The 26,118-nt window shown below is 40.0% G+C and overlaps 1 protein-coding gene across 1 annotated transcript in view; it reads right to left on the minus strand.

Annotated features, from left to right (window-relative positions):
- CSMD3 (CUB and Sushi multiple domains 3) overlaps window positions 1-26,118 on the minus strand; it is a 1,177,406-nt gene that overhangs the window by 12,999 nt on the left and 1,138,289 nt on the right. Inside the window, exons 63-66 of the mRNA XM_040431881.1 lie at window positions 19,255-19,320; window positions 7,194-7,352; window positions 5,628-5,740; window positions 1,666-1,753 (exon numbers count right to left, since the gene is read on the minus strand). Of these exons, the coding sequence (XP_040287815.1) occupies window positions 1,666-1,753; window positions 5,628-5,740; window positions 7,194-7,352; window positions 19,255-19,320 (426 nt within the window). The remainder of the gene's footprint in view (window positions 1-1,665; window positions 1,754-5,627; window positions 5,741-7,193; window positions 7,353-19,254; window positions 19,321-26,118) is intronic.

A 26,118-nucleotide genomic window follows, 5' to 3' on the forward strand; every position in this document is an offset into this window, starting at 1 on the left:
TAGAGGGTGGATACTTATTCAGGACCTCCATCAATTAGCCAGAGTGGCTACAAAGACCCATTGATTTAATTGGACACATTGTAATGCTTCATATCAACTGTAGTGAGACTGCAAGGAAATCAAAATATTGCTGCCATGTTATATCATAGATGATTGCTTGGGGTTCAGGCAGAACACTTTGTGATTCGCTTATTTTTGTGGGGAATTTCCAATTGGCCAACCCTTTAAAAAGAAGACCTTGTAGGAGCCTTAAAAATATAAGAATGCTTCTTCCAAAATCTTCCATTGCAAAAATAAATCCTGATAGATATTACCAACCTTTTTTTTAACCTAACTTTAACTCAATCCAGTCTCCTATTTCTAACACATGCCCTTTAAACTTAGCTTAGAGATGGAAGCCATCATCCATGCCTGCTTATTGTTTTATGTGTTCTCTCACAGACAGTGAGATCTGATGCCACACTATGTCCCTGATTTATCATACCTTCACTCCAGAATTATGGTATCAAAAAGTCAGAACAGTAGGGCTTTTGCGACTTTTTGCACTCGCGGAAAATGCAACTGCGCAATTTTTTTTACTTTTTTGCACTCACTTGCAAAAAATGTGCAACTTTTTTGCATTTTTATTCCACTCACTCTAGTTTTGGAGTGTGGGTGAAAAAGTGGGTGTGTTTAGCTATGTTAATGAGTTTCACTCCTGATTTATCATTGAGTATAAAAAATAAAAAAAAGTCGCCAAAAATTTGCAGTCTCACCCAGGAGTAGGGTGGAGTAGGAAAACTGGAGTGACTTCTCAAGACAAAAGTGTTAGGTCTAAGGATAAGACAGATTTATCAAGTAACATGAGACATTAGAAAAATATGACATAAAGTACTACGCAGATTCAAGCAAAACTGACTTCAAATTTTCCCCTTATGATAGAGCTCCCCCATGTATTTTTCATTGGTATCTTTTTATTGGTCTCCATGAAATTCTGTTGTTTTTTTAGCTGCTTATTTTATTTTTTATTTTTTTCCTATAGAGAAGTCTTTGGTATAACATCTGAAAAAATGCCAGATTTAGAGTATGCTGCAATTTAAAAAATGCCAAAGGATCAAAAAATGAAAGGAAACTGTCTTGAAACACCACTACAAAAAAAGTACTACAAAATAAAAAACATTTTGTTCAAAAAAAGACATTAGGGATGGGGTCATTAACTAAACTGCTTATGACAGGTTTTAACATAAAAAAATGTGTTGCATGGGCATTACTCTGTCCTCGCCACTAGGGAGTGGTGGGGGTGGTGTGGTGGCATGGCAGGGTCCAGGCCATCAGCCCTGGTGGATTCACACACAGTTTCCTGTTGTAAATTAAGATTGAAAACTACATTAGTTGGGGTCTGGAGTATTTTTAACTTCAGGTGCACAGACTGATGGAGGAGGCGCCTAATTTATGATAAGGTGTGCACCTTGTCACAAATTAAGCACATTCCCCGGTGGCACAGGAGGTATCAAAGACCACCGTAATACACCAATCTTTGATAAATGACCACCTTTATGCAAAACTACTCATAGAAAACTAGTTTCATGTAATGACATTGTAGATAAAGAGAGGTGGATATTATTTTAAACAGAAAAGTTTTTTAATTAACAGAGTATCATAACATAAAGGAAGATCATCACATACCTATACTTCTTAATCCAAATTGTCCGTAGTCTTTTCCATGAATGGACCCTTGAAAAACATATGTTGCACCATCTGGTTCGGCTGAGACCTTGCAAATATAACATATTTTATTTTACTTGTTTAAATTTTTGATATAATTCTTAGTTTTCAATTATGTATATGAACAAAATGGGTCAAAAAGGGCAAAAATGTATGAATATTTCTTGACCAAAAATTTTTTTGAACTGTAAACCTGACAATTTATGTGTACAAGAAAAAAAAAATGACAACATTTAAATTAATTTTCAACTTGTTAAGACAGTTCTTAAAGTTAGGCCACTTTAACATCAGGTTCTCAGCTTCCATTATATATACAGTTGCAAGAAAAAGTATGTGAACCCTTTGGAATGATATGGATTTCTGCACAAATTGGTCATAAAATGTGATCTGATCTTCATCTAAGTCACAACAATAGACAATCACAGTCTGCTTAAACTAATAACACACAAATAATTAATTGTTACCATGTTTTTATTGAACATACCATGTAAACATTCACAGTGCAGGTGGAAAAAGTATGTGAGCCCCTAGACTAATGACATCTCCAAGAGCTAAATGGAGTGAGGTGTCAGTCAATTGGAGTCCAATCAATGAGATGAGATTGGAGGTGTTGGTTATAGATGCCCTATAAAAAACACACACCAGTTCTGGGTTTGCTTTTCACAAGAAGCATTGCCTGATGTGAATGATGCCTCACACAAAAGAGCTCTCAGAAGACCTACGATTAAGAATTGTTGACTTGCATGAAGCTGGAAAGAGATATAAAAGTATCTCCAAAAGCCTTGCTGTTCATCAGTCCACGGTAAGACAAATTGTCTATAAATGGAGAAAGTTCAGCTCTCCCTAGGAGTGGCCGTCCTGTAAAGATGACTGCAAGAGCACAGCACAGACTGTTCAATGAGGTGAAGAAGAATCTTAGTGTGTCAGCTAAAGACTTACAAAAGTCTCTGGCATATGCTAACATCCCTTTTAGCAAATCTACAATATGTGAAACACTAAACAAGAATTGATTTCATGGGAGGATACCACAGAGGAAGCCACTGCTGTCCAAAAAAAACATTGCTGCACGTTTGCAATTTGCACAAGAGCACCTGGATGTTCCATAGCAGTACTGGCAAAATATTCTGTGGACAGATGAAACCAAAGTTGAGTTGTTTGGAAGAAACACACAACACTATGTGTGGAGAAAAAGAGGGACAGCACACCAACATCAAAACCTCATCCCAACTGTGAAGCATGGTGGTAGGGGCATCATGGTTTGGGGCTGCTTTGCTGCATCAGGGCCTGGACGGATTGCTATCATCAAAGGAAAAATGAATTCCCAAGTTTATCAAGACATTTTGCAGGAGAACTTAAGGCCATTTGTCCACCAGCTGAAGCTCAAGAGAAGATGGGTGTTGCAACAGGACAACGACCCAAAGCATAGAAGTAAATCAACAACAGAATGGCTTAAACAGAAGAAAATACGCCTTCTGGAGTGGCCCAGTCAGAGTCCTGACCTCAACCCGATTGAGATGCTGTGGCATGACCTCAAGAAAGTGATTCACACCAGACATCCCAAGAATATTGCTGAACTGAAACAGTTCTGTAAAGAGGAATGGTCAAGAATCACCCCTGACCGTTGTGCACGTCTGATCTGCAACTACAGGAAACGTTTGGTTGAAGTTATTACTGCCAAAGAAGGTTCAACCAGTTATTAAATTCAAGGGTTCACATACTTTTTCCACCTACACTGTGAATGTTTACAGGGTGTGTTCAATAAAAACATGGTAACATTTAATTCTTTGTGTGTTATTAGTTTAACTAGACTGTTATTGTCTATTGTGAAGATCAGATCACATTTTATGACCAATTTGTGCAGAAATCCATATAATTCCAAAGGGTTCACATACTTTTTCACATACTTATATATACTGGGAAAAGCTCAAAGAATGTGTCATACATAAGCTTCAATTGTAAAACAAAAATGCTATTCTATTCCTTTTTGCTGTATACAAAATACACTGGTCAAAAATATATTATTTTGACCTTGGACAACCTTACACCAGAACAAAGGGAGCAATCATCTTTGCTGAACATACCCTAAGGTGTGTGGAACAAGATTACCAGTTTAAAAAAAATTCTAAATAAATCACAATACTTTCTCAAGAGATGTCTATCCTATATAAAGTCTATGTTTGGCCGACCAGGATTTGTGAAGTGATATTTAGCCAGTCTAGCAGTGGTTTGTCTACCATGAGAAAAAAAAGGTTGGAAATGCTAAAGGTCAACATGGCCATTTAGTTCCATAACATCTGATGAAAATATGATGTCCAAAAATCTAATACACATTGAATGGCAGGTCCAGCTGACAGTCTATCGTGTACATCCAGCTTAAAGGTGTAGACCAATTCAGCACACAAACCAGTAGGACCTGTTGAGTAACCCATACTCATCTGGTCTCCACCACTCTGTTCTGGCTCCATGGCTTTCTTTCTTGACTTCTGGTCCCATTTGTTAACTTTCTGTATGGAAAGGGTTTACATGTACAGCTGTAGCCAATGACTGGCCTCAATGGTGACAAAACCCCATCTGTGCAAAAAGTTGATGAATGGGGACTGGAAGTTCAATGAAGTGTGCCTGGAGCAAGATGAGAGCAGTAGGGACCCTTTAAGACTATAATAGGAGAGGGTGGTATTTGAGGCTCAGGTGAAACTCGAAAAACTAGAATATCGTGCAAAAGTTCATTTTTTTTCAGTAATGCAACTTAAAAGGTGAAACTAATATATGAGATAGACTCATTAGATGCAAAGCGAGATATTTCAAGTCTTTATTTGTTATAATTTGGATGATTATGGCTTATAGCTTATGAAAACCCCAAATTCACAATCTCAGAAAATTAGAATATTACAGGAAATCAATAAAAAAGGATGTTAAATAGAAAAATGCAGGACCTCTGAAAAGAATAATCATGCATATATACTCAGTACTTGGTTTGGGCCCCTTTTGCATAAATTACTGCCTCAATGTGGCGTGACATGGATGCTATCAACCTATGACACTGCTGAGGTGTTATGGAAGACCAGAATGCTTCAATAGCAGCCTCCAGTTCTTCTGCATTGTTCGGTCTCATGTCTCTTATGACGTTCTTTGTTGTTCAGGAGAGGCTTGACAAGAGGAATACGACATTTGAATCCCCAGGATCTGTCTGTGTGTGGTGGCTCTTGATGCACTAAGTCCAGCCTCAGTCCCCAACACTTTTAAATTTCCTTTTCCTGACAATCCTCTCCAGGCTGCCGTCATCCCTGCTGCTTGTGCACCTTTTTCTTCCACACTTGTCCCTTCCACATAACTTTCTATTAATGTGCTTTGATACAGCACTTCGGGAACATCCAACTTATTTTGCAATTACCTTTTGAGGCTTTCCGTCCTTATGGAGGGTGTCAATGAAGGTTTTCTGCACAACTGTCAGGTCAGCAGTCTTTCCTATGATTGTGATTCCTACTGAACTAGACTGAGAGACAATTTAAAGGCTCAGTAACCCTTTGCAGGTGTTATGGATTAATTATCTGACTAAAGTGTGACACTTTGAGCCTAGAATATTGAACCTTTTCACAATATTCTAATTTTCTGAGATTGTGAATTTGGGGTTTTCATAAGCTGTAAGCCATAATCATCCAAATTATAACAAATAAAGGCTTGTAATATCTTGCTTTGCATGTAATGAGTCTATCTCATATATTAGTTTCACCTTTTAAGTTGCATTACTGAAATAAATGAACTTTTGCACAATATTCAAATTTTTCGAGTTTCACCCATAAATACTTGCATGTTTTCTCCTCTTCCTCTACTCTATTTATACCAAGTTAATTCATCTTGATTCAGTGAAGCAATTTCATAACTACCCAAGCATGGTAAACGTGTTATAATAGATTTATGCTTACAAATCCGTCCATTGCCCATTTCTCGTCTTTTATCTTGCTCATGGAAGTGTGAGTTGATGATTTTACTGAATGTATGTGCAGAATCAAGCGTGCTTCTTGGCTTTTGTAAACTCCTGAAAAATAAATTTTTTATTTAAACATGAAGCCAAAAATTACTGAAATAAATTTAGCACTTTACTCAAACTTTTTACATCATGTCTGGGCTCTGGCTGGGCCACTCAAGGACAATTCACAAAGTTGCATCTAAGTCGCTCCTATATTGTCTTGGATGTTCCTTTAGTTGCTTTTTTGCAAACTCCTACCAGGATTTCATGTGTCTTTTAAGATGTTTCTGCCTGGACACTTTACCATAAAGCCCAGATTGGTGGAGGGCTGTAGTAATGGTTGACTTTCCAAAAGTTTCTTCCAATAGCACACAGTGGGGGAGAGCTATCAAACTGGTGTAAATTATAACTGGCTTATTTGCCCATAGCAACCAATCAGATTCCACCTTTCAATTTAAAAAGTAGCTGTGAAAAATGAAAGTTAGAGTCTGGTTGCTAGGGGCAACTAAGCCAGTTCTACTTTACATCAGTTTGATAAATCTCCCCCAGTATCTTTTGAGCTCGACCAGAGTGACTATTGAGTTCTTGGCCACCTCTCTTACCAAGGACCTTCCCCCTGATTACTTAGTTTGGTGGGTTGGCAGGGTTTTGGAAGAGTCCTATTTTTTTTCATTTTTTCCATTTACGAAATATGGAAGCCACGATGCGTTTGGGAGCGTTCAGTGAAGCAGAACTTTTTATACCCTTCTCCAGACCTATACCTCTGCATAATTCTGTCTTTGAGTTCTATTGGCATTTATTCCTACTCATAGCTTGGTGTTTTATTTGGTGAAATGGATTGTTTGCTGTCAAAATTTTTATAGGCAGAAGTGTTTCTTTCCAACTTATCCAAACATTAAGCATTTAAATAAATAAAAATATATAAAATTTGTCTTACAAAAAAAAAAAAGGCACCTTAGACTTTATTGCCCATGGAATTGGATCAGGAGCTAACTGGCCTTCATGAACAGAGCACTAATGTGCAGTCTAAAAGAATATAATGTATTCCACTCATAAGAAATATATTGATTTTTTTAAGGAAAAGTGTGAACAATTTAATTAGGTTGCAGAGACATTTTTATTGTAGATAGCATGGAGCGGCTTGCATATTCAAGCTTCAACTGGAAAAGGTATTCTATAAATGTCACTGAACAGAGATCCATTTTACTCCAAATAACCCAAAAGGAACCTATTTCAGATAAGTAAATGGCTTGAAATCAAATGAAAAAAAGAAAAGAAAGATCATTAGTTGTGAAGTTTCATCCCTTTTTAGAAGGTTTAAAACTTTGCTAAAAAATGTCACAGGAGCAAAAATGCAACCATAGCATTCTACGAGAGTCGTCATTACATGTTAAATAGCATGTGCCATATAATTAGGAAACAATTCCAAATTGAACCTAGCAAAGAAAAAATGAATTATGAAAGTGACAATGTATAATAAAGTATAGCCGGACTATGCATTAACTGGAATAGCAATAATTACCTGACAAAAAGAACTGAGTGTTGCTGTTGATAAGCGTTGCATTCACCTTCCCTGTTGATACATTGTAGCTGTTAACTGTCAAATTCATTGGTTGATTTTTTCCTTTCAAATTGTAAAAGCCTTTCCATATATAATTCCGAGAGAACACATCATCTGGAACTGGAGAACCAGAAGAAATATTCATTATATTAAGGCAACAAGGCAACTATTAAAAATGTTCATTCAAACGGAGAGAGTGTTAGCAGAGACTGAAATCCTTTAATGGAATGAAGCTTATAGGTTAAAAAAAGAAGATTGGGTCAACGTAAAAAAGTTGAGACAACAAGACCCATAATGAATATTGAGCTTCATGTGAGTATAATATATGAAGATGGAACCATGTAATTCTCGACTTCCAAGGACGTGGTACTACAATAAAATTGAAAACTTTCTGGCAAATTTTCAATCAGATTATAAACAATTGCTTGTGATTAGAGTTGAGCGAACACCTGGATGTTCGGGTTCGAGAAGTTCTGCCGAACTTCCCGGAAATGTTCGGGTTCGGGATCCGAACTTGACCCGAACTTCGCCCCGAACCCGAACCCCATTGAAGTCAATGGGACCCGAAATTTTCGGCACTAAAAAGGCTGTAAAACAGCCCAGGAAAGGACTAGAGGGCTGCAAAAAGGCAGCAAAATGTAGGTAAATCCCCTGCAAACAAATGTGGATAGGGAAATTAATAAAAATAAAAATAAAATAAATAAAAAATTAACCAATATCAATTGGAGAGAGGTCCCATAGCAGAGAATCAGGCTTCATATCATAGCAGAGAATCATGCTTCATGTCACCCAACACTGGAACAGGCCATTGTCAGATATTTTTAGGCCCCGGCACCCAGACAGAGGAGAGAGGTCCCATAGCAGAGAATCAGGCTTCATGTCATAGCAGAGAATAATGCTTCATGTCACCCAACACTGGAACAGGCCACTGTCAGATATTTTTAGGCCCCGGCACCCAGACAGAGGAGAGAGGTCCCATAGCAGAGAATCAGGCTTCATGTCATAGCAGAGAATCAGGCTTCATGTCACCCACCACTGGAACAGGCCATTGTCAGATATTTTTAGGCCCCGGCACCCAGACAGAGGAGAGAGGTCCCATAGCAGAGATTAAGGCTTCATGTCATAGCAGAGAATCAGGCTTCATGTCACCCAACACTAGAACAGGCCACTGTCAGGTATTTTTAGGCCCCAAAACCCAGACAGAGGAGAGAGGTCCCATAGCAGAGATTAAGGCTTCATGTCATAGCAGAGAATCAGGCTTCATGTCAACCAACACTGGAACAGGCCACTGTCAGATATTTTTAGGCCTTGGCACCCAGACAGAGGAGAGAGGTCCCATTGCAGAGAATCAGGCTTCATGTCAACCACCACTGTAACAGGCCACTGTCAGATATTTAGGCCCCGGCACCCAGACAGAGGAGAGAGGTCCCATTGCAGAGAATCAGGCTTCATGTCACCCACCACTGGAACAGGCCACTGTCAGATATTTAGGCCCCGGCACCCAGACAGAGGAGAATGGTCCCATTGCAGAGAATCAGGCTTCATGTCACCCACCACTGGAACAGGCCACTGTCAGATATTTTTAGGCCCCGGCACCCAGACAGAGGAGAGAGGTCCCATTGCAGAGAATCAGGCTTCATGTCACCCACCACTGGAACAGGCCACTGTCAGATATTTAGGCCCCGGCACCCAGACAGAGGAGAGAGGTCCCATTGCAGAGAATCAGGCTTCATGTCACCCACCACTGGAACAGGCCACTGTCAGATATTTAGGCCCCGGCACCCATACAGAGGAGAATGGTCCCATTGCAGAGAATCAGGCTTCATGTCACCCACCACTGGAACAGGCCACTGTCAGATATTTAGGCCCCGGCAGAGGAGAGGTTCTTTCCACTTTGGGTTGCCCCGCAATATAATGGTAAAATTAAAAAAAGAGGATTGAATGAAGTGCCCTGGAGTACAAGAATATATTGTTAAGGGGATGCAGTTATAAATGTCTAATCTGCACAAGGGATGGACAGGTCCTGTGGGATCCATGCCTGGTTCAGTTTTATGAACGTCAGCTTGTCCACATTGGCTATGGACAGGCGGCTGCATTTGTAATGACGCTCCCTGCCGTGCTGAATACACGTTCAGACAAAACGCTGGCCGCCGGGCAGGCCAGCACCTCCAAGGCATAAAAGGCTAGCTCTGGCCACGTGGACAATTTGGAGACCCAGAAGTTGAATGGGGCCGAACCATCAGTCAGTACGTGGAGGGGTGTGCACACGTACTGTTCCACCATGTTAGTGAAATGCTGCCTCCTGCTAACACATTCCATATCAGGTGGTGGTGCAGTTAGCTGTGGCGTGGTGACAAAACTTTTCCACATCTCTGCCATGCTAACCCTGCCCTCAGAGGAGCTGGCCGTGACACAGCTGCGTTGGCGACCTCTTGCTCCTCCTCTGCCTTCGCCTTGGGCTTCCACTGGTTCCCCTGTGACATTTGGGAATGCTCTCAGTAGCGCGTCTACCAACGTGCGCTTGTACTCGCGCATCTTCCTATCACGCTCCAGTGCAGGAAGTAAGGTGGGCACATTGTCTTTGTACCGGGGATCCAGCAGGGTGGCAACCCAGTAGTCCGCACACGTTAAAATGTGGGCAACTCTGCTGTCGTTGCGCAGGCACTGCAGCATGTAGTCGCTCATGTGTGCCAGGCTGCCCAGAGGTAAGGACAAGCTGTCCTCTGTGGGAGGCGTATCGTCATCGTCCTGCGTTTCCCCCCAGCCACGCACCAGTGATGGGCCCGAGCTGCGTTGGGTGCCACCCCGCTGTGAACATGCTTCATCCTCATCCTCCTCCACATCCTCCTCATCCTCGTCCTCCTCGTCCTCCAGTAGTGGGCCCTGTCTGGCCACATTTGTACCTGGCCTCTGCTGTTGCAAAAAAAACCTCCCTCTGAGTCACTTCTAAGAGACTGGCCTGAAAATGCTAAAAAATGACCCCTCTTCCTCCTGCTCCTCCTCCTGGGCCACCTCCTCTTCCATCATCACCCTAAGTGTTTTCTCAAGGAGACATAGAATTGGTATTGTAATGCTGATAACGGCGTCATCGCCACTGGCCATGTTGGTGGAGTACTCGAAACAGCGCAACAGGGCACACAGGTCTCGCATGGAGGCCCAGTCATTGGTGGTGAAGTGGTGCTGTTCCGCAGTGCGACTGACCCGTGCGTGCTGCAGCTGAAACTCCACTATGGCCTGCTGCTGCTCGCACAGTCTGTCCAACATGTGCAAGGTGGAGTTCCACCTGGTGGGCACGTCGCATATGAGGCGGTGAGGCCGAAGTTATGCTGTAGCGCAGACAGGCGAGCAGCGGCAGGATGTGAACGCCGGAAGCGCGCACAGACGGCCCGCACTTTATGCAGCAGCTCTGACATGTCGGGGAAGTTGTGAATGAACTTCTGCACCACCAAATTCAGCACATGCTCCAGGCAAGGGATGTGCGTCAAACAGGCTAGTCCCAGAGCTGCGACGAGATTTCGCCCATTATCGCACACCACCATGCCGGGCTTGAGGCTCACCGGCAGCAACCACTCGTCGGTCTGTTGTTCAATACCCCGCCACAACTCCTGCGTGGTGTGGGGCCTGTCCCCCAAACATATGAGTTTCAGAATGGCCTGCTGACTTTTACCCCGGGCTGTGCTGAAGTTGGTGGTGAAGGTGTGTGGCTGACTGGATGAGCAGGTGGAAGAAGAGGAGGAGGAAACCGAGTAGGAAGAGGAGGCAACAGGAGGCAAAGAATGTTGCCCTGCGATCCTTGGCGGCGGAAGGACGTGCGCCAAACAGCTCTCCGCCTGGGGCCCAGCCGCCACTACATTTACCCAGTGTGCAGTTAGGGAGATATAGGGTCCCTGGCCATGCTTACTGGTCCACGTATCTGTGGTAAGGTGGACCTTGCCACAGATGGCGTTCCGCAGTGCACACTTGATTTTATCGGATACTTGGTTGTGCAGGGAAGCCACGGCTCTCTTGGAGAAGTAGTGGCGGCTGGGAACAACATACTGTGGGACATCAAGCGACATGAGCTGTTTGAAGCTGTCTGTGTCCACCAGCCTGAATGACAGCATTTCATAGGTCAGTAGTTTATAAATGCTGGCATTCAGGGCCAGGGATCGAGGGTGGCTAGGTGGGAATTTACGCTTTCTCTCAAATGTTTGTGAGATGGAGAGCTGAACGCTGCCGTGTGACATGGTTGAGATGCATGGTGACGGAGGTGGTGGTGTTGGTGGTACATCCCATGTTTGCTGGGCGGCAGGTGCCAATGTTCCTCCAGAGGTGGAGGAAGAGGCCGAGGCAGCAGCAGAAGAGGTAGCAGGGGGAGCCTGAGTGAGTAACTTGTTTTTAAGGTGTTTACTCCACTGCAGTTCATGCTTTGCATGCAGATTCCTGGTCATGCAGGTTGTGCTAAGGTTCAGAACGTTAATGCCTCGCTTCAGGCTCTGATGGCACAGCGTGCAAACCACTCGGGTCTTGTCGTCAGCACATTGTTTGAAGAACTGCCACGCCAGGGAACTCCTTGAAGCTGCCTTTGGGGTGCTCGGTCCCAGATGGCGGTGGCCAGTAGCAGGCGGACTCTCTTGGCGGCGGGTGTTCTGCTTTTGCCCACTGCTCCCTCTTTTGCTACGCTGTTGGCTCGGTCTCACCACTGCCTCTTCCTCAAAACTCTGAAAGTCAGTGGCACGACCTTCATTCCATGTGGGGTCTAGGACCTCATCGTCCCCTGCATCGTCTTCCACCCAGTCTTCCTCACAGACCTCCTGTTCAGTCTGCACACTACAGAAAGACGCAGCAGTTGACACCTGTGTTTCATCATCAGAGAAGTGCTGAGGTGGTATTCCCATGTCCTCATCATCAGGAAACATAAGTGGTTGTGCGTCAGAGCATTCTATGTCTTCCACCGCTGGGGAAGGGCTAAATGGATGCCCTTGGGAAACCCTGCCAGCAGAGTCTTCAAACAGCATAAGAGACTGCTGCATAAGTTGAGGCTCAGACAGTTTCCCTGATATGCATGGGGGTGATGTGACAGACTGATGGGCTTGGTTTTCAGGCGCCATCTGTGCGCTTCCTGCAGAAGACTGGGTGGGAGATAATGTGAATGTGCTGGATCCACTGTCGGCCACCCAATTGACTAATGCCTGTACCTGCTCAGGCCTTACCATCCTTAGAACGGCATTAGTCCCCACCAAATATCGCTGTAAATTCTGGCGTCTACTGGGACCTGAGGTAGTTGGTTCACTAGGACGTGTGGCTGTGGCAGAACGGCCACGTCCTCTCCCAGCACCAGAGGGTCCACTAACACCACCATGACCATGTCCGCGTCCCTTACTAGATGTTTTCCGCATTGTTACCGTTCACCACAATAAGAAAAAAATTATTTGGCCCAATGTATTTAATTCAAATTCAGGCCTTTTTTTACAGGCACCTAACACTATCTGGCTATCTACTTAGGTACTGTATTACACTAATACAGGCACAGCAGTAACCACAGATTTAGCTGAATATAAATTGTAGGCCTAGTATTTAGGCGGTGGATGACAGGTATACGTTTACGGACAGAATTAGACTTGGAGATGCACGGTAGCGTTTGAAGTTATTGAGAATGACCCTATCAGCACCTTCAATCTAATATACCCTTTTATGGATAGATTTAAACTTGGCCTGATACAGCAGAAACCACTTATTTAGGGAATTGCTAATTTGGCAATTGCATTTCAACACAGAACAAAAACTGTGCTTTGGCGGACACTAAATAACTTTACCAGCCAAAGCAGTAAACACAGATTTAGCTGAATATAAATTGTAGGCCTATTTTTTAGGCGCTGGATGACAGGTATACGTTTACGGACAGAATTAGACTTGGGGAATTAGGGAATTGCTAATTTGGGAATTGTATTTGAACCCAGAAAAAAAAATATCCTTTGCCAGACAGCAGACAGTATTACAATTGGCTAGCCACAGCTGAAACATTAGATTTAGGGTACTGCTATTTTGGCAATTGTATTTCACCCCTTAATAAAATAGCAAGCACAGCCAAGCCCCTGATGTAGGATATAGCAAAAAAAAAAAAAAAACACTATTGATGGTTAAATGTACTTGGTGGCAGCTTGTGCTGGCGCACCAAAAGACACAAAATGGCCACCGATCACCCCAGAAAAAAGTGACTGAAAAACGCTCTGGGCAGCCTTAAAACAGTGAGCAATTAAATAGCAGAGGTTGAATGATACACAGCTGTAGATCGATCACTTCAGTAATTGTTTTTGAAGATTAAATCACTGCCTAATCTGGCCCTAACAGCAGCAGCTGCATCCTATCCCAACACTGATCAGAGCAGAGTGACGTGCGGCGCTACGTGACTCTAGCTTAAATAGAGGCTGGATCACATGCTGCACTGGCCAATCACAGCCATGCCATTAGTAGGCATGGCTGTGATGGCCTCTTGGGGCAAGTAGTATGACGCTTGTTGATTTGCTGCTTTGCAGCCTTTCAAAAAGCGCCAAGAATGCACCGAACACCGAACCCGAACCCAGACTTTTACGAAAATGTTCGGGTTCGGGTCCGTGTCACGAACACCCCAAAATTCGGTACCAACCCGAACTATACAGTTCGGGTTTGCTCATCCCTACTTGTGATTCAAGCAATAGACAAACGTATTCAAATTATTTTTTTAGAAAGTCGGTACTTAAAAAGAAGGACATCCCCATTCAATGTTATTCATGTTTAAAAAGGATCTGTAAACTTACCTGAAATGTCTCTTTCAGGAAATACTTATATTTCCCATAAAATGATATGGCATATTTTCTTAGAGTGAGTCCTGTGTTTCTTAGCGTCCTTAGAGTCTGTTCTTCTCAAAAATGCATAACTAAATTGACAACCAGTTGTTACCATTCTCCTTGTCAATAGGATATGTCGCTTCCTACACATTCTAACACTGTCAGCACTAATTGGACACTATCAGACTGCATGAAAATACCCCACTGACAACAAAAACGGTAACACCCAATTGTCAATTTATTTCCAAATGTCAATATCTCTTACTAGAATGAATAACAGAAGCACAAAAAAAGTACCCAGGTTAGATAGGAGCATCTGTCAGGACCTGTGATTACATCATCTTCAAAATCACAGGTTCTGTATATCTAGTAAAGGAATAGCACAGAGCATGGTGTAGTTCCCTGGTTAGATAGGAGCATCTGCCAGGCCCTGTAATTACATCATCAAAGGAACTGCACAAAGCATGATCACAGGTCCTTCAACTAACAACAGCGTTGAGAAGAACCTCAGGATGAGCTCTTCACTAAGACTAGAATGGAATGGTAATGGAGGTCCTCCTCCTTTCTCTTCATTTGCACACCATTCCCTATTTTTACTCATATCTCACTCACAGGGGCGTAACTACCATAGTGGCAGACAATGCGACTGCTATGGGCCCCAGGGCAAGATGGGGCCCTGTTGGGAATCATCCCCTCTTCTACTGGAGGTAAAAACTTGGTCAGGACTCTACCCTCTAAAGGAATAACTTTTATCAAACGAGGCAGTGGAAAAATGACCCAAGGGTCATTGAATTGGTTTAGGTAGAAACTCTTCTGTCCTGTGTGTGGAGCCTGGTTTGATCCTTGCTATGGGGCACTTACTTCTCTATGTACGCCACTGCTCTCTTATATATATAGAACTGCAGACAGTTATATCCACTGTCAACTCATGTATCTCACATGTACCTCACACAATAACCATAATATATAACTGACCACATATACAGGGAGTGCAGAATTATTAGGCAAATGAGTATTTTGACCACATCATCCTCTTTATGCATGTTGTCTTCCTCCAAGCTGTATAGGCTCGAAAGCCTACTACCAATTAAGCATATTAGGTGATGTGCATCTCTGTAATGAGAAGGGGTGTGGTCTAATGACATCAACACCCTATATTAGGTGTGCATAATTATTAGGCAACTTCCTTTCCTTTGGCAAAATGGGTCAAAAGAAGGACTTGACAGGCTCAGAAAAGTCAAAAATAGTGAGATATCTTGCAGAGGGATGCAGAACTCTTAAAATTGCAAAGCTTCTGAAGCGTGATCATCGAACAATCAAGCGTTTCATTCAAATAGTCAACAGGGTCGCAAGAAGCGTGTGGAAAAACCAAGGCGCAAAATAACTGCCCATGAACTGAGAAAAGTCAAGCGTGCAGCTGCCAAGATGCCACTTGCCACCAGTTTGGCCATATTTCAGAGCTGCAAACATCACTGGAGTGCCCAAAAGCACAAGGTGTGCAATACTCAGAGACATGGCCAAGGTAAGAAAGGCTGAAAGACGACCACCACTGAACAAGACACACAAGCTGAAACGTCAAGACTGGGCCAAGAAATATCTCAAGACTGATTTTTCTAAGGTTTTATGGACTGATGAAATGAGAGTGAGTCTTGATGGGCCAGATGGATGGGCCCGTGGCTGGATTGGTAAAGGGCAGAGAGCTCCAGTCCGACTCAGACGCCAGCAAGGTGGAGGTGGAGTACTGGTTTGGGCTGGTATCATCAAAGATGAGCTTGTGGGGCCTTTTCAGGTTGAGGATGGAGTCAAGCTCAACTCCCAGTCCTACTGCCAGTTTCTGGAAGACACCTTCTTCAAGCAGTGGTACAGGAAGAAGTCTACATCCTTCAAAAAAAACATGATTTTCATGCAGGACAATGCTCCATCACACGCATCCAAGTACTCCACAGCGTGGCTGGCAAGAAAGGGTATAAAAGAAGAAAATCTAATGACATGGCCTCCTTGTTCACCTGATCTGAACCCCATTGAGAACCTGTGGTCCATCATCAAATGTGAGATTTACAAGGAGGGAAAACAGTACACCTCTCTGAACAGTGTCTGGGAGGCTGTGGTTGCTGCTGCACGCAATGTTGATGGTGAACAGATCAAAACACTGACAGAATCCATGGATGGCAGGCTTTTGAGTGTCCTTGCAAAGAAAGGTGGCTATATTGGTCACTGATTTGTTTTTGTTTTGTTTTTGAATGTCAGAAATGTATATTTGTGAATGTTGAGATGTTATATTGGTTTCAAATTGTAATGGGTATATATTTGTTTTTTGTTAAGTTGCCTAATAATTATGCACAGTAATAGTCACCTGCACACACAGATATCCCCCTAAAATAGCTAAAACTAAAAACAAACTAAAAACTACTTCCAAAAATATTCAGCTTTGATATTAATGAGTTTTTTGGGTTCATTGAGAACATGGTTGTTGTTCAATAATAAAATTAATCCTCAAAAATACAACTTGCCTAATAATTCTGCACTCCCTGTATATGTACACACTGAATCTATTATACTTTGCATGGACTTCTCATATCAGTACACACTGTATCTATTATACAGTATAATAAATGCAGTGGACACAGGTATGTAGTATACACAGCAGTGTAATGTTATGTGAGATACAAGGTATAATAGATGTAGTGTGTTAAGATATGCAATATATACAGCAGTGTACTGACATGTGAGGTACAATGTATTAAAGATGCAGTGTGTTCAGATATATAGTATATACAGTAGTGTAGTGATGTGATGTGAGGTAAAAGCTGCAATTTATACCTCACATATCAGTAAACTGCTATATATACTGGCCAAGAATGGGTAGGGGCAGGGGCTATGAATAGGTCATGGGGGCCCAATTTAGATTCTTGCTATGGGGCCCAGTGATTTTTATGTATGCCCATGCCAATACACCTTTTTATGGTACTAAAGGGTCCTAGACTGGGCCCAGTCTAAGCGAAACACAGGTCTCCAGTGCAGTGGGGACTCAGCTCTCTCATGAGAGTCTTGTTAGTGCTCTAATGGTTACAATCAGTAGAAGTGCCAATCTGGTCCGTATAGTGACCACAGCATCTAAGTAGTTATAGAGAGACCAGACTCCCTCTGTCTCCCATCAGTACCCCATGAATAAGCTAAGAGGGTACCAAAGTCTGTGCACAACAGCCTGGGATCTAATGAAGGCCTGCCTACAATCTTTCACATCAGGCTACGCCTCTTTGAACACCCTGATGGTGATTGTCAGTATAGCACAGAATAATGCATTGTACAGAATAAGCTGTACAATGCATTATAGTAGACATCAAAAGATTGTCTGCTATGGTCCCCTTGTGGGACTAGTCAACGGTTAAAAAAAAAATTAAAAATAAAGTTTTATTAAATAAAATAATTGCAAAAAAAAAGTCCCCTCCATATATGGTGTCACCGCATCTGTAAGGACCCACAATTATCAAATAATTTATCCCATAAAGTGAACATTGTTAACAAAAAAAGACACCATTGTGTTTTTTTTTACTTGTTTGCCACAAAAAAAGAAAGCGACCAAAAAGTGTTATGTAAAAAATGGTGGACAGTGTGACATAGATTTGGCAAGGTGATTGGCAATCAACAAATTACACATCTAAATGTGGGGATCACAGTCACTACAAATGAACCTCAGTGATTCATATTTGTGCTTTTTAGCACCAAATTTGTTGAGCACTGTTCATCATGTCACTAGAAAACCTCTTCACCTGTGGCCTCCTCGCAGCCTACCCAGTGCCGACCACTGTATAATGTCAACGCTTACTATTGCAGCTTAGTCAATTTCACTTGAATGGGACTGAGCTGCACCTAGGCTACATTACCAATGAATGTAACGTCACAAGGCCTGATAAGAGGCCTAAGCACTCACAGTGTACCTCAGCCTATTAATACAGCTGATTGGCAGTGATATTGATGAACTATCCTGAGTATAGGCTATCAAAAACCCGGAAAACCACTTTGAGAAAGCCGGAAAAACACATTGTCCTATTCTTAGGCTAATTTCATGAAATCCCTAAGAACTTCTCTAAAAAGCAAGAAAAAAGATTGTTTATGGTTTACCTTTTGTATATACAGCCTCCTATTTAGTTTTACTATTTTTGAAGTTAGGCTAGTTTTCCACTTTGGCTGCTTCTCTGGTGGGCTGTTTCGGCATAGAACATGGAACAAACCGGATATCGTCCGGGAAAAAAACTGCTGCATGCAGCATTTTTTGTCTGGCCAATTCCCTGCATTTTCTGCCAGAAAACATCAGTTTTCAAGGGTGAAACTTGCCTTCATTTTATTATTTCCCCCCCCATTTTTCCTCTTATAGAAATTCTGCGATTGGCATTAGTTAACAATAGAACATTTTCTGATCTGGCTAGGAAACCTCTGAACACTTTTAGACATTGACAGAAGCTAGTGGGGCACCCAATCAAGCTTTTGAGAATTAAAATGGACTTTACAAGGCATAAGTAAGTGGTCATACATGTTTCTTTTCTGTTCAGTCGCCATAAATGTATACAACGCATAAGAATAGAATTTCATTTACCAATTATCCTAAAAGCTTTACGTTTTTATTCCATTACTGTAATCATATTGACCAAATGAATTATGTATCAAGACACGGTCTCTTTTTTAACTGCATAATTTACAAACTAAATGTACCTAATGTATTCAGCCAAAACAAGAAATGCAAATAAATAAAACTATATCATTACAACTACAAAAAAATAAAAATAATGTGCACATTGTAGGTCAATTGTTCAACAAGCTGTTCACACTAGAATAACACTTGGTTGTAATCCTTTGAACTGGAAGATTTTTTATTCTTAACTTTTAAAACTGTAAACCTGGTAAGTACCGGTGATGAGCAAATCAATTAGCCCATTTTGTGACTAATTAACTTGATGCTATGTGGGAAAATCATTTTCACATTTCATGGTGTGTTAGATTCACAGCTTTGCGCATGATTTAAGGAAATGTTAGTGAACCGAAATGGCAATGTGTGTTGATTTCTTCACGAGTTCCCTTGTAAATGGAAAGCAATATATTTATTAAAAATGAGCAAACATTATTAAATACACAATACTAAACAATAAACAAAATTAGTTTGAAACCTATTAGATTTTGACCTTTAGTCTTAAAAGCTACTAAAGGTTTACTATACTTACCACTTAATTTTGGACCTGGAGTCCCCATAACTGGCTTTGTTTTATTCTCGAATGGCTTAGAACCAGCTAGAAAAAGATATAAATTTTTGGTTCAGTAAAACATTTATAGGATGCTAGTTTTAGTTATATGCATTGCATACAATATTGTATATGTATTTAACATATTAAATGTATTTCTTAAATATTTGTAACCTGGAAATGAATTGTAGCAAAATTAGTCAAATGTATGGATTACATATTCAATTCCCATAATAAGTATTTTACAAATCCATACTCCTCCGACCCTACAGAATTCAAATATGTATCTCCTTCCCCACCTACTTGACCTTAATCCCAATACCTTTAATTCATCTCCTTCCTTTTCCCTAGTCCTAAACCTCTATGCCTCTAATCTTTTTCCTATTGTAAATTCTATGGGTCTTCTTTACCAAACTTTTTTACTGATATTTTTCCCTTATGATGTAGGATGCAGTGTTTATACTTATTGTATTACAACTACTGGTGTCCGTGTGGACTAATTTTAACACTGCTTATTCCTACACCTTTATAACATTAAAACTTAACTTTTATTTTATTTTACTATTAGTAGTCAGTCATTTAGAAAAGTGATTTAAAACTTAAGCTAGTCACTCAGTTTACTCTATCCGGATAGTGAATGTTCCTACTATTATCTCATAGCTAGGATGGATACATAATTTCCCTGCTGGCTGCGCGCTGCCGGTATATCAGCGGATACAACGTCTCAGATTCATCTCATACTATCCATTCTAGCCAAGTGTTGATGCACATAAATATCTGTAACTGAGTGCTTGCTGTATAAATATCGGTACACGGCGAAACATGTCGGGGGGCCTCGTCGCTCAATAGTTTTAATACAGCAAGCACTCAGTTACAGATATTTATGTGCATCAACACTTGACTATAAGTGAATCTGAGACTTTGTATCGGCTGATATACTGGCAGCGCGCAGCCAGCAAGGAAATTATGTATCCATCCTAGCTATGAGATAATAGTAGGAACATCCACTATCCGGATAGAGTAAACTGAGTGACTAGCTAAAGTTTTAAATCGCTTTTCCAAATGACTGACTACTAATAGTAAAATAAAATGAAAGTTAAGTTTTAATGTTATAAAGGTGTAGGAATAAGTGGTGTTAAAATTAGTCCTCAACGGACACCAGTAGTAGTAATTCTTTACCAAACCTCCCACCCCAATCCTAGTCTTTTTCCTTAAAGGTGTTTTCCAAAAAATAGAAATCATACATAATCCAGTATATGACAACCTCTTTCTCTCAAATCTAGAACCAGCCCTGTACCTCACAAGATTTCAAAGATCTTCCCATTCACTGCTCTGCTAGATTTATGTCAAGCTTTCTGCTGCAGCTCATTAGGCTTGTCCAATCTAATGAAGCTCTCTCCCTATTACAGCTCAGGAGGCAGTTAAAGGATGAACCTGAGCATGTGCGGCCTTCTCAGTGAGCCAGACAAAGAATTAAGATAGAAAAACTAACAGTAGGTGGCGCTATACAGATACATTTTATCTGTTATCTTCACTGCAGGTACAGAGTGTTTGAATGGAGGAGAATGAGCGAAGTCTGGTCACCTGACCCTCCATCAGCAGCCATCTTTTGGACAGACCTCCATGTGAACCGCACAAAAGACTTGGCCAACAAGGGGATACAGCTTATTAAATACAGAAAGTGGTGTAGAATATCATGAAAGACTATAACTGTGTCACAGTTATCTTACATACACAATGGTTAACAGTAGCCATAAAGTGGACAAACCCTTTAATACAAGGAAAAGGCAGGTGATCTATTTATTCTATGAACTATACAAACAATGAATGGACTTTCATTACATAATTAAAGAAGAAAGATGTTTTGAAATTAATATACTAAAGGTGTTTTTTTTTTTTACAGTCAAACTTTACAATACCCTGCCCTGAAGGGAAGTAATAGCAGTTTTTAAAAAAAATATTGTTTAATGAAGCTGGATCAAATATATATAAAAAAAATATTTAAAAGGGTAGAACTTGATGGACCTATGTTTTTTTTTTTACTTGAAGGGGTTGTCCCATGAAAAATGCTCTACATTTTCAAATCAGCACCTGGATCTAAATACTTTTTTTTTGTTTCCCTTTTCCATATTGGTTATTTTCATATATAGGATGTATGGGTTATAATCATGAAGCTGCAGTTTGATGTGAGGTGGTGCTTTTTTATTTTATCTTTTTTTTATTTTACAATTTGTGCTCCCTAAGGTCATACAAATCATTTCAGTCCATCTAACTTTGCAATTTTTTTTACCTTTATTGCTGATTTTTTTTGCAACTGGTGCTGATTGACTGGGCGTTTATAGTCTATAGCCAGTTAGGATCTGGTTAAAGAGTCACATTTAAACACAATTTTTGTAGAAAGCTAACTTTAAAAAAAAAAAATTAGCCTATTTTTTATTTTATTTTCAGCAACATTATGCCATTAAAAATGTAACCAAATTATTGCTCTTCTGTATGTAGATAGGTAATCTATTGTCAGTTTACTATTACTGTTAGATGATGTCTGAAACGTCATTAAAATAATAGGTGTAGAATTGGGATAACAGTACAGTATGACAGCTCTATTGTTCTTTTGATAGGCCTAGATCAAGATGTCCACAGAAGAGCACTGAATTAAATAGTGTCATGTGTGATACTCTAATTAAGTCACTCAACACACTACCCTCTTTGGCTTCACTGATGATCTAAGAAAGTTAAAGGCAATGGACACTTTAATATTTTGAGCTAAAAATAAATTTTTCAATTGGTCTATATTAAAAATGCTGAGCTCCTTTCTCTGAACTGCCTTAAGATTCTCTATGTTCTGTCAGGCAGCTCAGCTGACTGCTCATTATCTCTGATCTCTGACCTTAGAAATTAACCCTTTATAAAAAATTTGCTGACTATTCTTAAGAAAGACCAACTGAAATATTATTTGAAGCCCAAAATGAGTAAAATGCAATTATAAAAAATGCCCCCGAAGGTGTACATAGCTTTTAGGCAAGAATGTTGTGCTAAAAGTTCAAACAAAGGAGGAAACTTGAAAAACTATATCCATAAAACCATCCACTCTGTTTATTAAAAAAATATATATATTCACATATATATATTGTTAATATGTGATTAACAAAATTGGATGGAAGTATCCCTTTAAATTTTAGGTTTAACCTGCAGCTAGAGGACTTGCAGTTCTAAAACATTGTCACATTACATATTACTATTACATATGGCAACTTTAATTTCTATTTTTATTCTGTTCATTTCTATGCAGTAACAGGTCCTAGCGCTACTGGTCCAAGGGGCCATTCTGTCAGATCTTGTAGATTATAGATAAATCAGTGTGTCTTAGATTATCTTGTAGAGCACAACCTGTGGCCCTTTTATGTATTAGGTCTACTACTCCCGTGAGACTAGTAATTATTCACCGGTTTGACTTCACCTTTGTAGTCTCTAAACCAACTGTGAAATAGCAAAAGAAAAGCAAAGCTAAGTATGACCCTTATCCTTTGAGGCACAACCTAGCTTCATAAACTACTTATAGCAATAAAATAGAAATAACACCAAAATATTTCATACTGTAGAGACAAAAATATAGTTATATCGAGGGATGACTTGTTCAAGTTGTTTGGGAAATTAATGCAAGTCACAGAATTGCTCATGACTTTCTCTAAAAATGTAATAAAATAATCAGATGCCATTAAGTGTGGGCGCATACGCTTCATGGACCTCTATATTGTGCCAGCTTTGAATTCATAAATATTTCCTGGTGGCATTTGGAAGATGGAACTTAGCATGTACAGCCACTAGTATTGAGCAAATCAAAGTGTCCGAAGTGGACTCCAATCACAATTTCAAGTGCTTAGTGGTAACAAATTGATTTTCCCTGAAATGGGGTAAAAAAAAAAATTAAAAAATCATACTCGTCCATTTGAGCGTGAAGAGCCCGCCACCGCCATCTTGAATTAAAGATCCCACGCAAAATCTTGTTCGTGGTGACGTATGACATCACCATGCCAGCCGATGTAATGATGTCATCACACACTGCGGGAGATTTTTCACTGGATATTCAATCAAGATGGCAGGGGCGGACTCTTTGCAATACCGTCCTCAATATTAATGTCAGATGCCGCAATCAGCGATAAAGGCGGCTTATGAGGGGTAGAATCACAATTTCCTGTCATTGCACCCACTACTTACAAAGAAATGCACTTCATGACAAAGTAAATCCTCACAAAGAAATTTATTTCGTAAAATTTAGCAAAGCATCTGAATAAAATTTTCAAGAACTTCTCTAAACACTAGCAACCACCTCAGTAAGGTGGACAGATAAGTGAAGAAAAGAACAAACAACAGATGGCTCTATACAAATACATTTTATTGAATAGCTTAGGGCTATACTTAAATTTTCTTTACATGCAATTACAAAACTATTCAGATCCAGGTCCTAGTTTGAATACTGTAGAATATTTTTCATGGAACAACTCCTTTAACATGCCAGAATTCTGCCTATAACATGAAGACATGTCCCTTGCCTTTAATTAATTATATATTAACTCTACTTTTGTACTAAAGGAATCACTATCTTATACAAGTACATAGACAATAATAATAAAAATGTTACAGGTCCATCTAGTCCCAACTATAATCCTGCTTTGTTGAAAAAGGTAAGAGTCCCAATGAGGCAGATGACAATTGTCCCATATGGAAATTCCTTCCTGACTCCTCATTTGGAATAAATTGCTAAATCAACATCTCATCTCCAGAATCTGGTACCCGTTGTTTGTAATATTATTACTTTCAGGAAAGACATCCACACCATTCTTGAACCAACTACAGTCAGGTCCATAAATATTGGGACATCGACACAATTCTAAAATTTTGGCTCTATACATTATTCAAGGGATTCAAGTGCCCCAAAAATGTGCTAGCTAAAAGAAAAGTAAATATCAAAATAAAATCTAATCAAAAGAATCAAATGTAAAAAAATGACAAAATATATATAAAAAAGTTTGTAGATACTAAATATAAATATTAAATGATTGGTAATTGAATATTAACCTTTTCCTGCCTAGAACCATTATAGTAGTACATATCTACTATCTATTGCAGAGATGACATGGACTCAGGAGCTTTCCTCATACCATCACATGTAGGTGCTAGCTGGCACCTCACTCTCACTCTGGAGCTGGTGCTGATTCTTTAAGTTTAATCTTTTATATGCCATAGTCAATGCTGCACATGGCATCTAACAAAAATATGGAGAGGACTGCCTGTTGATGTGATCATTAGTATAAACAGGAGGGAGTTGACATGGCAGTTCTGGTAGTCCCCTACTAAGACTTAAAAAATAAATTAAATAAAACAAATGAAAGTAGAAAAAATAAAAGTCACATTTTCTCCCTTTCAGATGCCTGCCTATATATATATTTTTTTTATATTTTTAAAATGGCCATATTTGTAAAGGCCATGCAAGAACTTGATGAACTTTGAAAAAAAGATATAAAAAGTAATGCCACAATTTGTGGTTTTTGTTTAAATGATCTCTCATAAAACATGAATATAAAAGTTGTATGTACCCAGAAATAGCACCAAAAGAATTGAAAATTTACCCTGCAAAAATGAAGCTCACACATCTCTGTCAATGGGAAAATAGAAAAGTTATATGTCGTTAAATGCAGCAAAACAACATCAAAATCAAATAATTTTATTATGCAAAAGTAGAATATCATAAAAACTATACAAATTTAATACACTGTACTGACTCGTAGAATAAAATGTAGAATAAAATGTGATTTATACCACCTGGTGAAAACCCAGAAAAAAAGTGCAGAATTATTTTTTTCATGCTGCACATCAAAACTAACTACCTAACTAACTAAAAGATACATTATATGTATCCCAAAAAGGTGACATTAAAAACAGACAAAAAAAACTTTCTTCCAAATAAAACAAGTCCTAATATGGCTATTTCGATGGGAAAACATTAAGGCTTGCATAACTTCTGAAATGCAAAGAGGTGAAAGAAAATACTTAGCCCCAGTGGCTTGTCTGCAATAAAGGTAGACCACACGACGGCTATAGTGGGGAGGGGGTACAGAACTGTTCCCTGCTTAAAAACACTGCATTTTCATGCAGCCACCACTAGGGGCAGTTAAATGCAAAAATAATATTGTAGCTTCCAATGTAGCTCCCCCTAGTGGTGGCTATAATAGAAGAGATTTATCAGTGTATTTTTTTCCAGCTTTCTGGTGAAAATGCATTGAGAAGTTTGGTGCTCAGAATGAGCTCCATATATTTGAAGCATCTGTTCCACTTTATGTGATATAGTCGGATAAAGTGAGTGAGGCCAAAAGCAATTTATTACAATTTGTATTTAATTAAATATACTATGTTACTATGTAAAATTTCTTCCACTTGATTAAAAAAATAATAATTTTGTCAGAAATCTGACGCATTACACATGTTCTGCATATATGATAAGGGAAAGGATTTTAGAAGCTCTCACCTCTGGTCACCTGCATGAAGCACGGAAAAGGAGTGGCTTGAACCTAGTCACACTTGATAAGTCCAAGAACAAAGAGAAAAGTTGATTCCAGCTTCAGCATATAAAAAGTTTTCTTTATTCGGCTTGTAGTATAAAATCCAACAAAATTGTCACATGGAGAGACACAGAAAGATTGTAACGCGTTTCGGGCTGTGGTATTGAGCCCTTCTTCAAGACAAAAAGAAAACTTTTTATATGCTGAAGCTGGAATCAACTTTTCACATGTTCTGCATAGTCTGGGAGTGACTGATGCACATACACTAGGAAAATAGATGCAGGGAGCC

The sequence above is a fragment of the Bufo bufo genome, chromosome 5, assembly GCF_905171765.1.
Source record: "Bufo bufo chromosome 5, aBufBuf1.1, whole genome shotgun sequence".
NCBI lineage: Eukaryota > Metazoa > Chordata > Amphibia > Anura > Bufonidae > Bufo > Bufo bufo.